The sequence below is a fragment of the Ursus arctos genome, unplaced genomic scaffold (assembly GCF_023065955.2).
Source record: "Ursus arctos isolate Adak ecotype North America unplaced genomic scaffold, UrsArc2.0 scaffold_20, whole genome shotgun sequence".
NCBI classification, from domain to species: Eukaryota; Metazoa; Chordata; class Mammalia; order Carnivora; family Ursidae; genus Ursus; species Ursus arctos.
Genome location: NW_026622875.1, coordinates 25,965,864 through 25,979,047, shown reverse-complemented (window position 1 = coordinate 25,979,047; position 13,184 = coordinate 25,965,864). Strand labels below are relative to the sequence as shown.

Sequence of the window (13,184 nt, the reverse complement as noted above, 5' to 3'; positions counted from 1 at the left end):
AGGTTCAGAATTTGCCAGTTTAAAACTCCAGTATTAAGCTAAATTTCATAGAGTGGGCTTTATTCTTAATGTCCTTTGAAAAACAGTAATAGATGATATTTAAAAAGATAAGAAAAAGAAAATGAAATATAAAAACATTTTAAATAGGGCCAAAAATAAGAGCTTAGTTTAAACCATAGAAATTAGCACATTTACTTGAACTCCATTAAAATATAAACCATTGGCTGTTTTAAAATTTGAGAAAACTTGTTATATTCCATATATTCTACAATGAAAAACCTTCTCTCCTGCTGTAATAGCTGTAGTCATTATGAAAAAAATTAAATATGCTTAACTTACATTGAATAAACAGGAACATTTTAATATGTAGCTTTTTTCTGGGCCAGAATTTAATAATAAAGTTAACATTTACTGACACTTACTGTGTACCAGGCACTATTTTAAGCTTTTTGTGAGTTGAAACTCAACTAATCCTCGTAACTGTGATGGGTACTGATATTATTATTACAGTTTACATACGAAGAAAAGGCACAGAGATGTTAAATGCAGCCCCAAAGACCAAAGCAGTTTGCCTCTAGTCTGTGCTTTTAACCATTTTGCTATAATGACTCTTTTCTATAAAGTGAGAAAATTAATATGTTGAGGAAACAGACATTATGGAGATAAGAAATTTGAAACTCGTATTACTTAAATATATTTTTTATATATAAACAAAAAAGCTAGTTAACTCAATGGACATTGAAACTGAAAAACAAGCCAAGAACAAGATATGCTGATTATCCAGACTGCAATTTTAAGAAACTAGAATGTTTAGGAAGTATCTCTATAACTCTGAACATTTATTTTACTTATAAATACCCTTTCTAGCCAGAGTACCTGAATTATAGAGCTGAGAATGAAAGACACAGAATGAAAAGAAGAGTAATCTACTACTCTCTCTTAGGCCAGTGTAAGCTATATATGGACTAACTATATGGTACTTCTTTTCAAATGCTTTTTCCTAAATGAAACCAGTATTTTCTCTTCTTTTCAGAAAGCAGCTTAGCATCACGTACAAAGTAGCTGTGGAAAGGAATTCAAAAGGGTCAGGTGATAAGATTTTCCTGAGATTTTAGTTATAATATCTTGGGGCTAGATTCTTTTGTATCCATTTTGGAAGTTGTTTCACTACCCTGGTCAAAGTTTTTTGTTTTTGTTTTTCTACCTGGTAGATCTACTGAAATCAAGAATTTCCAGGAATTAGGATGTTTTACACCTGGCTGGCAAATTCTCAACAATGAAAAACCCTAAGTAAGGCCGGCATAATTAAGATGATGAATTTATCATATAAGCCATATTAGAAAAAAGTTTTCTCAAAGGCACAAAGGCTCAAAGTTGACCTACTCTAACATCTTGTGAAGAAAAACAGATCTTAAATGTAGACTGTCCCTTAAGAACCAAGTATCTCAATATGTCTATAATCAGTGAAGAAAGGTCAGAGTTTAGTTCCTACACACACACAAATATGCAGCTAGTGCAGGTTTTAGATACAGCATGGCAAATTTTGTCTTCCATCTGTATTTTGGAATAATGAGGGAAGTCAAGTTGCATACTTTGGTCCTAACAATCACTACTTTTCCCCTGTACCTCTGACTCTCCTTTAGCTTCCTTCATCTTTGTACATTATTATGTATAACAATATTATGTGTCTAGAGAAAGACCAAATTTAGCTGCCTTTTTTATCTATAGCTATGAAATACCATTCAGATAATCACAGCCAGAGACTGATCCCACAGCAAAACTAGTAGCATATACATAAAACTAGTTCAACATTATTTGACAAATACGCATTTTAAGAATGGGCAGGAAAAGAAAAGTTGTAAAATAAGGACCAAGACCAGGTCGAAGACATCAGAATATGAAAATAAAGCCTGTGAATAATTAGTGATCAATTTTCATGATAAAGAAGGGGCACAAAACTAGTTACCCAGAATAGACAAATAGGATTATTGACAAAGTCAGGTAAACAAAAGCAAGGGGTTACCTTGTGAGGCCAGGGATTGGCAAACTTTTTGTGTAAAGGGTCAGACAGTAATATTTTAGGCTTCATGGGTCATACAGTCTCTGTCCCAACTACTTTGTCACTGTAGTATAAAAGCAGCGTTAGACAGTACATAAATGAATGGGCATGGCTGTGTTCCATTAAAACTTTATTATAAAAACGGGTCAGGCCAGATTTGGCCCGTGGGCTATAAAGTCTACAAAGGGCTATAAAGCTCTTTGGAGCATGAGCTGTGTTACGTTTACCTGTACTTAGCACCATTACTAACACATGAGGCTCATTATATTATTTTTCAGCCCAACTAAGTCATCGTCTACATTAAGTATGATAAAAACAAATGGAACTAAATTCATTCACTTGGGACACATCAGTGAGCAAAAGACGTAGTAAAAAGTATCACCACTGTGATGGGGTAAACCCTATGTAATACCTTTAAAATTGCTTTCCTGTATGAATCACTGCTACCAGCTTCTCTTTTGGGGAGTGGGGAGAGGGTGTGCCACTTTTGTGAATGCACATTACAGTAACTATTGAATATTTAAACCCCAAACGTAATACGTAGTTTTCAATTTCAAATTACCTGTTCTTGGTAATTTGAACCCCCCCACCTGCTGACACCTGCCTTTGCCTCAGACTAATCTACATATGATCCAGGAACCCTTAAGCTGCCTACCGTAGTTCCAAAGCATCTGACATATTTCCTATAGCATACAAAGATGAGGAAGCTAAAGGAGGAGTCAGTGGGGCTGGGGAAAAGTAGTGACTGTTAGGACCAAATTGAGAGACTTGAATTTGCAAATTATTCCAAGATATGGATGGAGAACAAAAATCTACCATGCTCTTTCTCAAACCTATGCTAGCTACTGAGCATGTTTACATATTCCCATAGCCTTAGATAACAGTTCAGTTAGTATCAATTCTTGGTTTGGAAAAGGAGAGACTAGGAAAGCATAGACTAGGACTGTAATTTAATATTATCAAACAACAGTTTGTTGCCTGCTAAAACACTTCCTTCAATTCAATCTTCCCCCAAACCCTATCCCAACAGTGAATATCACATACACATCAGAAAACTGAAGTTCAAAGATGAAACAACTTGCTTATCTTTGCCACAGGTGGTGAAAAATGGCACCAAAATTTGAACTTGGATTTAACTCCAAAGATCATGCTCCAACATAAAAAATGCTGGAAATACACCTTATTTATAAACTAGGAGCTTCTTATATATAGATAAATTGGGCCTGTAACAAGAAGTCAGTTAACAAATAGCTAGTAATTTTAGAATGGCTGCTGGGAAAAAAAAATTTTTTTAAACAAAAGAATCTACTTTAGGAAGGAAAAAGCATTAAGATATCAAAGGATATTAAGTAGAATATGAAACACCCATTTCCTTTCTATTCAAAAAAATGGACAGGCAGGAAAGTAAATTTTATCATTAATTTTGGTGAGGCAAATCTCCAATCTCTGTACTAGAAAATGGGAATTATTATGTTTTGTTTAAATATTCTTACTATTGCTTTAGACCGCTGATAAGATCGGTTTAAACACATTCTTACATTATAATAATTGTTACTTAGAATAGATCTTCTCAGTCCTGGCTTACTTCTTATATCATAAAATATTAAATGTGTTAATGAGTTTCAGTATTTATAAAATGGGTCCTTTAAAGACCACTGTCCCTGGGTAAGTAAAAACAGCATCTGACTGAAGAGGCTAGTAAAGCTGAGGAAGCCTTATACTGTCTATGCCTACCAGATAGCAATTTTTAAAACTGGAGCCCCAAGAATACGGTTGTAAACAACATGTAATTCTTAGTGGAATGTTAAACTCATGACTTATAAGTTCTTTTCTAAATTGAACATATTTAACTTTTGGTTTTCAGAGGGTTTTAGAATGTTAGAGTTAGATTAAATTTTAGAGAAGTTTAGAATTTGGTATAAACAGCCACCTACTTCAGTATCCAGATTTTTTTTTTTTTTAAACATTCTGAGAGCTGAACAAGAAATGGACTTAAACAAGACCTGGATCTTTCTCCCCTAACTTTCCTAGACCAGCCAACAAGGCACTTGCAATAGAACATAATATTAACAAAAACATAACTATCAAAGAATGACTCTGAAAGTTATGGAACAATCAAAAGGAAAGGTTTTATTTTTTTTTTATTTTTTTTTTTAAAGATTTTATTTATTTATTCAACAGAGACAGAGACAGCCAGCGAGAGAGGGAACACAAGCAGGGGGAGTGGGAGAGGAAGAAGCAGGCTCATAGCGGAGGAGCCTGACGTGGGGCTCGATCCCAGAACGCCGGGATCACGCCCTGAGCCGAAGGCAGACACTTAACCGCTGCGCCACCCAGGCGCCCCCAAAAGGAAAGGTTTTAAATTAACTACATAGTTACTGAGGATAGTTCTCATGAAATAAAAAGTAGGGGGAAACATTTAAGAAGACAAGAATGAAGTAAAATGGTTATACAATGCTAAAAATTTGTTCCTAGAGGTACAGCTATTATTTCCCACTCTTGGCCCCATTCCCTTCCTCCACAAAGCAGTTAATTCTGCAGATGGAGAGGTGCAATCTGTATTTTGTTATTACAGGAATTTTGGGCAAGGTCCCAAGTGAGCTATCTCTCTTTCTTATTCATTGTTATTCTAAAGGACTGGGAAGGGAAGAGAAAAGAAAGAGGTGTAGAAAGCAGCCTGTAGATTTTTACGCATTTGAGCCTATTTCTAGTACACTTCTAAATATGTACATTTTTATGAAGAATAGCAAGGTTATACATGTCTCTTTCACTGGGCTTGGCCACCATCAGTCCCATCTCCATCCTAACTCTTCCCTTCCTCAGTCTTTCTGTAGGTAAACAAGTGGGAATTTTCGGAGGAGACCCTTTAGTCAAGAGGGTAATGGAGGAATAAGTTTTGCAGCTAAATACCTCAATAATAAATTGACTTACTGCTACCCAAGGGATGTTGACCTTCTTTAACTTAGAAGACTAGGAATAGGCCAGGGTCCAGAAGGCAGGGATGTTTGCCCCAGGCCCTACCTACCGCTGTCTATAATTGGAACATGCAGGGTAAGGCAGAGAGCTACAAATTTAAGATTACAGAGAGTAGGACAGCTCCTCCCAGGAGGAAAAAAAATACTGAGGATAAATTCTAGATCCCCAGGCCAAAAACGGCAATAGGGGCATTATATTAGCCCTAACTCTTATTTACCTGGCTCTTTAAATGTCTTTGTATATGTCCAGAAGGAGCTGAAGGAAGAAGGATGTTTTCTGTTAGAGAAGAGAAACTGAAGGCTGCTTCTACAGGACCAGCACTAGGGGGCACCGGAGCAAAGTATACTGAGCATGACCTGTGTGACTGCCAAAGAGCTTCAACTCTGGAAATTAGGGGAACAGAGGAAATACCCATTGGTAAAACCCAATGCACTTCCAATTCAAATAAAGATCTAATCCTGTTCTTGATATAGTCTTTTCATATACTTTATTTTATGAAAGTGTTCACTGTTGTGTTAAATTATAACTTGAATTTAAACCAAACATAACTAGCATTCATTATTTTCTGAATGACAGTGTTCATGACAATAGAGAAGAAAAATAAGTTTTAGAAAGTACTCTCTAAAAAGCAACTTGGCAATATATATCAAGCCTTAAAAGTATGTACCATCTTTGACCCAGCAGTTCCATTTCTAAGAATATAACACAAGATGAAACAATGTAAAACACAGAACAAGCTTTTGCACCAGAATGCCCAACATGGCATTAATTTTATTCATTAACATGCTTAAACAACCTAAATATCCAAGAGATAAGAGTGGTAAAATAAATTATGGTATAGCTACACAATGGACTATCATGCATACATTAAAAATACTATCTACAAATACATCTTGGTAACTGAAGGAAATGTTGACTGAAGAGGAGACACAAAATTTTGTAAACTGTAAATATATTATAAGACTGAAATAAGTTAGAAAAAGTACTGCAAGAAAATACACCAAAATATTAACAGTGGTTATCCACAGGTGGTAAGATTCAGAAATTTTATTTATATATTTTTTACAATGAACAAGTACTCAAGAGTCCAAATTTACGAAAACCAATCTACTTTATATTTTACACCCAGAACTAATAAGCATAATTTATTAATTAAAAACATAAGTGACCTCCTCAGAGATTTAAATGAGTTTCTATAAATGTAATTGTGAGTTGAGAAAAACAGTGATTATTGTCTAGTTCCCTCACTAGCAAAATGGTTCATTTCACATTAACATAATAATTGCTCAACAACAAAAACCAAAAATAATTCATGTAAGAACATTTTTAAGTTGTCTCTAAATGATCAACATTACACATGTTAAATATATAGACCCCACGAGGCTACTGTATTAAATTTAATTTTCAGGAAACAAATTAAAAGGAAAAATAGGATAGAGTGCATTACCAAAATCCTCTGTACACTTTAACTGTTACTCACTGGCATTACAAACTGAGGTATTTAAAATCAGAGTAACTTCTCATTAAATGTATCCCATTGAGGATACCAAAGGATGAAAAATCCTGGCTACATGACATAATTTACATCACTTTTCTGTACCCAACTGATTAACAGACATTGTTAGCTTGTGTTTGCAAGGAGTCAACCAATGTACCCTTAGAAAATTTGTTTAAAACAACAAAACTCTCTAGAACTAGTTGTATTAAAAGCTTAATAATGGAAGAATTTAAAAAGAGCTAACAGAAAAACTACTAGATTGATATTCAAAAGACTTGTGCTTTAAGTTTCAGATTTTAATCACTTTTCAATGTTTCTAAGTATCAGGTTCCTTATCTGTACAATGGGATTATCATAACATCCACTTTGTAGAATTATTAGGAAGATTCAATTAAGTTAAAGCATTTAATTCAAGTGATTTACAAAATGTAAAATATCAACAAGGTAATAATAACAACAACAATGTCCCCTTCTCGGCCTTATCTAAAACAAACAGGTCTCATCAAATCACTTCCAAATTTCCTAATAGCTTTAATATCACATTTATAAATAAAAGAATAATACTGCCACAGCAAATAAGATACAGGACACACTAGGCATTTTTCTAGTATTCATCCAAGGTCAACAACTCTGAGTCATATGTGCTAAATCAAAACCTAAGATTAGGATGGGAGAATCAAGATGTTTCTGAAATTTCTGTGATAAAATTATTATCACTGTTAGATATCACCATCAACAAAAACAATCCCTGAGACAGTATCAAAAGGTATAAAGCAAAAATGAATTTCTCTCCTTCTTATGTTTGCTCCCAAAGAATTTCTCTTTCCCAGAGTTAACCACTGTTACGATTCTTGTATATCTATCCAGACATGTGCAGTTATAGCATTATTAACCATAGGAGATTGAAGAATTTTAGAGCTAGAAATGATTGGCCCAATACAACTTTCAATTTTATAAATAAGTAACCTGACACAGATAAGTGGTTATTTTAGTTGTTATTAGTATCTGGAAAAAATTTCACAATAGATAAAATGCTTTGACATACCTTATCTGTTTTAAAAAAATTATTCAAGTGACTTGCCTCAAGGTTATTTATACAATATGCTAATGATGTGGCTGGAACTATAATTAGAAAGTTGGTATCTTATCAGGGGGATATTAATAATATAGATTAAATGCATACAAAGCTTATGCATGTGGATCTTAAATTTTCAAAGATATCCTACATCACGTAAGCGATTAGAAAGTTTGTCAATTACTGATCTAGTAATTATTTGTAAGAGTCATTACAATAATTGTTTTAAAAGGAGAAATCTTAGCAATGAGAGATTAATTTTTTTTTTATCAGTTGCTCATGAAATACTTTAATCCCTTTAGTGCACTGGAAGGCACACAGGTGATTTTTTTTTAAATTTTTTTATTATATTATGTTAGTCACCATACAGTATGGACTCTGAGAAACAAACTGAGGGCTTCAGAGGGGAGGGGGTGGGGGAATGGGATAGACTGGTGATGGGTAGTAAGGAGGGCACGTACTGCATGGTGCACTGGGTGTTATACGCAACTAATGAATCATCGAACTTTACATCAGAAACCAGGGATGTACTGTATGGTGAGAGATTAATTTTTAAAGTTTGCCTGTGTCCTGCAAATTCATGCTTTTTAAGATTATCACTTAGAGAACCACTTTTAAATGACAGATATAACCAATACACAATGATTATTGAATATACTTTGGTTAAAGAAAACTACCAACAACTTCAAAATGGGAAGAAATAATTTGAGAGACACTTTAGTAAGGAAATTTCACATATGATATAAATGCCCAGAAAACTTTATACAGAAATCAACTGAATAATAAAGCACTTAAAAGATGCTGCAGCATTTTCTGGCATAAAGAAAATCAGTGTTGAGCACAAAAGCTACACTGCCACTGTGGAAAGGACAACTATGAATTCTGCATTATTCGAGAAATGATAAAAAATGAAGGTATCTTTTATTAGAAGAATGAGTCAGACCAAAATTAAACAGAAAGCTAAGGAATTTCAAAATAATTCTGTAAGAGGGCTAAAAAAAAATAGAAAATATTCAAAAAGTGGGTTCAAGAATAGAGATTCTCACTCCAATTACGGAATATAGTTGCAAAAGAACAAAACTGAAATTAAATTTAATAGAGGAATTAAGCATTAATTATGCTAATTTTGGGGGCAAGTATATATTCCAAATTTAGTAAATGCAAGAATCAATATTCAGCCAAATAACAGCTCAGATAACCTAAATGATCTCAGTTAGAAAAAAAATGGAATACCAAAATTAACCAGATGAACAAATCAAAATAAAAGTAATTATGTGTAATATATAAACTCTCGCTATCAAATTTTAACTTACATATATTCAATCTCCTTTAATTTTACCATATTAAGGAACATTTCAAAACACGAAACCATAATACACTTTAAAGAGACTTTTGTTACTAATAAAAGGTTAACTTCGATTTTTGCTTTTCAAGACTAAAATTGTCAATAAAATATAAAAACCAGGAGGCTAACCAATATATTACTATTGCTTTAACCGAAATCAAATAAAAACCCCAATTACTTTCTAAAGGCAGAGAAATCCTCAAATTATTAATCAGGAAAGAAAAGAATGCTCCATATCATGCGGTTGGTTCTATAATGCATTATTAACCTTTACTGGTTGAACAGCCTCTGTTTTGTTAAGATGAGGATATGTAAACATTGTAATATTTTTACTTGGTTCTTTACCAAGTGTTTGCTCTTTACGAACATATTAGCCTCTCTCATTTCATGAAACGACTGAAATATATTTATTTATAATTATGTTTGTATCTGATAATTCCAATGTATAAATAGCATTTTTTTGGTCTAATTCTCTTCATGGTTCTGTTCATGGTTTCTTGTTTTCTTGTGAGTTGAGTAATCTTTACTATGAGCTCATTTTTCTTAAAATTTTATTTGCCTCTTTGACGCAAGTTCCTTCAGAATTTTTTCTATCAAAATCTTACCTTGCTTTTTAAACTTTTTAATGAACCACTGAAGTAGTATGAATTTAGGATGGAAACCTACATGAAAGCTCGCTCATTGTTATAAACTTTCACGAAAGACCTATTTTCTCCCCTTTAGTCAATGACAAATTTTAAGACAGGTTATTTTCCTTATATTCCCTCATGAATGGAGCTGGTATAGGTTTATTTCTAATTCACCCTTGTGCTGGAAGTAGCTCTTAGGGTCCCAACTTTTCGGAGATATGCTACCTATTAGATATTCCACCCTTGATGGGCCTTGGGATTCATTAGAAAATATCCTCAGGGATAACAAGTTTTAGGCTCCATTTGACTCTCTTGGATCCTAGTTTCATTTAATCTCTGATTTGTATTTTCCTTTTTGTTTTCAATGGTCATGGCTAGGTTAAAATTTTTTAAAAATTATCTAACAATTTGTTTTTAACAAGAGTGTTAACAAGAGTGTTTAGTTTGGGTCCCAAGGTGCCGTTAATTCCACAACTAAAAGCTACATAGCATTACCTTCAATATTATTCTTTTTTACTAGCATGTCACCTATGGAGCTCTTGTGGTTTCTACTACGGTTATTTCTTGTAAGACTTTAAACTTTGTGTATCTATATAACTCTGCATCTATTGGTTGAAGAACTGGTTATCTTTCGAAGAGGTAAAATATACTTACTCATAGGATAAAGCAAGAGTTGATAACAATAATTACTATATATTTCATTAAAAATTATAATTTATTATAATAACTGGTAACAAATTATTAAATAATGATTTAAGCAAGGTTATTTTATTTTAGTAAATACTCTTCTGCCTTCAGAAACTCTTACTTACTTTGGAAGGAGAACCATCAGTAATTTTCACCAACTGCCAAAGAATCGAGTAATGGGAACACTGCAGTGCCTGTACGACTATCTGTATCAAATAAAAAAATTCAAATAAATGAGACATAATTTATGTTTACATAGTATTAAGAGAACAATGTTTATCATATTTTTTCTTATGATAAGGTTTCAAGTCCAAATTTCTGTAGAATTAATAAGAATGTATAAAATAATATTTGGTTAAAAAAAAGACAAACCAACATATCAGTCTAGAGAATAAAGATATAATGTATGTTGATAAATATGGACTCAAATAACACTATGCTTTAAACAAAAATCTACCGTTATGAATATTTTGCTTAGATTTTTAAAGGGAGATTGAAGAAATCATTTTTATCCAGTTTATAAATGATTAGTTTGTTTTAAAGCATTTTTACTATGAAATAGAACATTTATACAGAAATGTGCATAAAACATTTAATAAATTAATATAAAGAAAAATACCTTTGTAACCACCATCTAAATCAAGAAACAGAACATTGCTAGCACCTTCTCCCAATATAATGTCTTTTTTCCCCTCTACGGGTAACAGTCATTTTGACTTATCAGTCAGTACATTTTAACTACCTGTCTGCATCTCTAAATACTGAATTTATGACACCCGGTTGTGAACATTATATAAATGGAATGATGCAATATGAATTACTTTGAATCTGACTTCTTTCATTTTAACATGTATAGTTAAGATTTATACATACTGTTGTATGTAGCTGTAGTTCATTATTTTTTGGGCCTGTACTGTATTTAGAATATCTTATTTATTCATTCTTTTGTTGATTAGCTTTTACAGTGCTTCTGGTTTTAGGCCATTATGAATAATGCTGCTACAAGCTTTCTTATATATGTCTTCTGGTGTCTATGGATGCATTTGTCTAGCTCAGAGGTTCTTGAAGTTTTAAGCTCTCAGGACCTCTCTATATTCTTAAAAATTACTAAAAAATTAGTCTCAAAAAAACTAAATTGCTTTTGTTTATGTGGGTTAACAGATTTATCATATTAGAAATTAAAAATAATAAATGTTTCAAATATGTATTAATTCATTTAAAAATTAAAATAATTACACCATAATAAAGAATACATATTTCTGAAAAAGAACTAAATTTTCTAAAATGAAAAATATTTAGTGGGAAGAATGACATTTTTATAAATTGCATTAATGCCTGGCTTAATAGAAAACAGGGTTTCAAATGCGCTTCTGCATTTTATTAAAATATGCTATTCTGATTGAAGTATATAAAGAAATCCAGTGCCACTGATTAGCTGGAAAAGGAAGGTATATTTTGGCAATCTTTGCAGGTAAATGTGGATATTCTTTGACACGACACCAATACTCCAATGTACTTTTGTGAGAGAATGAGAATGAAAAGAGCAAATAACATCTTCCTCTTCTTATGAAAATAGTTTGACATCATAGATATGCCCCGAAAATCACCAGGGCGCTCCGAACTACACTTTGAAGGCCACTGCTTTAGGATTAGGGTTGCTGGATTATATAGTATGTGTATGTTTAACTTTATGGATTCATTTATTTATTAAAGATTTTATTTCATTTTTTAAAAAGATTTTATTTATTTATTTAGCAGAGGGAGAGAGGGCACAAGCAGGGGGAGCAGCAGGCAGAGGGAGAAGCAGGCTCCCCGCTGAGTAAGGAGCCCTATGTGGGACTTGATCCCAGGACCCTGGGATCACGACCCGAGCTGAAGGCAGATGCTTAACTGGCTGAGACAGTCAGGCATCCCAAAGATTTTATTTATTCATTTGAGAGAGAGACACAGAGAAAGACAGAGAGAGCACAAGCAGGGGGGAGAGGCAGAAGGAGAAGCAGACTGCCTGCTAAACCAGGAGCCCAATGTGGGGCTCGATCCCAGGACCCAGAGATCATGACCTGATCTGAAAGCAGATGCTTAACCATCTGAGCCACCCAGGTGTCCCTAAGAGCACTATTTTAATGTAGTACTAACTTCTATTAACTTATCTCTCTCTCTCTTACTAATGGAGATGGGCAAGTTTTCATTTTTTATTGGCAGTAAATTCTTGTTTTGTGAAAATTTGTCCCTATTTTTCAGAGACAAATAACAGAATTCAGGAATATAAAATCGATTAAGAATCATAACTACAGGAGAATTTCATTTTGGATAGGGCTTTTACTACATTTTTTGTTTGAATACACAGTATACCTTTCTTGCAATAAAACATATCTAATAATAATTCCATTATTATAATATCTCTATTATCTTCCCCACTTGATAAACTAAAAACTGTAAGAATAAATATACATAGATAATAAATCAAGAGAGAAATCAATAAATAGAATGCTGAAGGAAATGGTTAGAATTTTAGCTGATTTTACTTCAAAAATTTTAGGTTTCAAATCACAGAAGCAAAAGATATCTCCAAGGCCCCTACTCAGCACTAAAAATAAATAATCAGAATTAGAGCAATGGGTAGTGCTGTTTTTGATGCAACACCAGTGAGATGATGTCAGGGTTTTATCAAATGTAATAATAATTAAATGATTGACTCATGTCAGAATGCCAGAAACAAGACTACTAAAACACTGTCAAGTTATGAAATTTAATGCTAAAGAAATCACCTTATTATACTTAGAAGATGCTCAGTATAGTACATATACTAGTCCTGAGACAAATTTTGTTAACCTCTAATTTAGAATGTAAGGTACATCAATAAAGTGATTCGTGTGGAAGGAAAAGAGTATGTTAAAAAAAATTTATCTTTGGTT

At 33.0% G+C, this 13,184-nt stretch overlaps 1 protein-coding gene across 6 annotated transcripts in view; it reads right to left on the bottom strand.

The window, feature by feature from the left end:
• Positions 1–13,184, bottom strand: part of STAG1 (STAG1 cohesin complex component) — a 432,120-nt gene that overhangs the window by 54,352 nt on the left and 364,584 nt on the right. For 5 of the 6 annotated variants that reach the window (XM_026497089.4, XM_057315808.1, XM_048216232.2 and 2 more), the window contains one exon: positions 10,395–10,475. The exons of the other annotated variant lie outside the window; for it this stretch is intronic. In XM_026497089.4, coding sequence (XP_026352874.1) covers positions 10,395–10,475 — 81 coding nt within the window. The remainder of the gene's footprint in view (positions 1–10,394; positions 10,476–13,184) is intronic. 6 annotated transcript variants of the gene reach the window in all.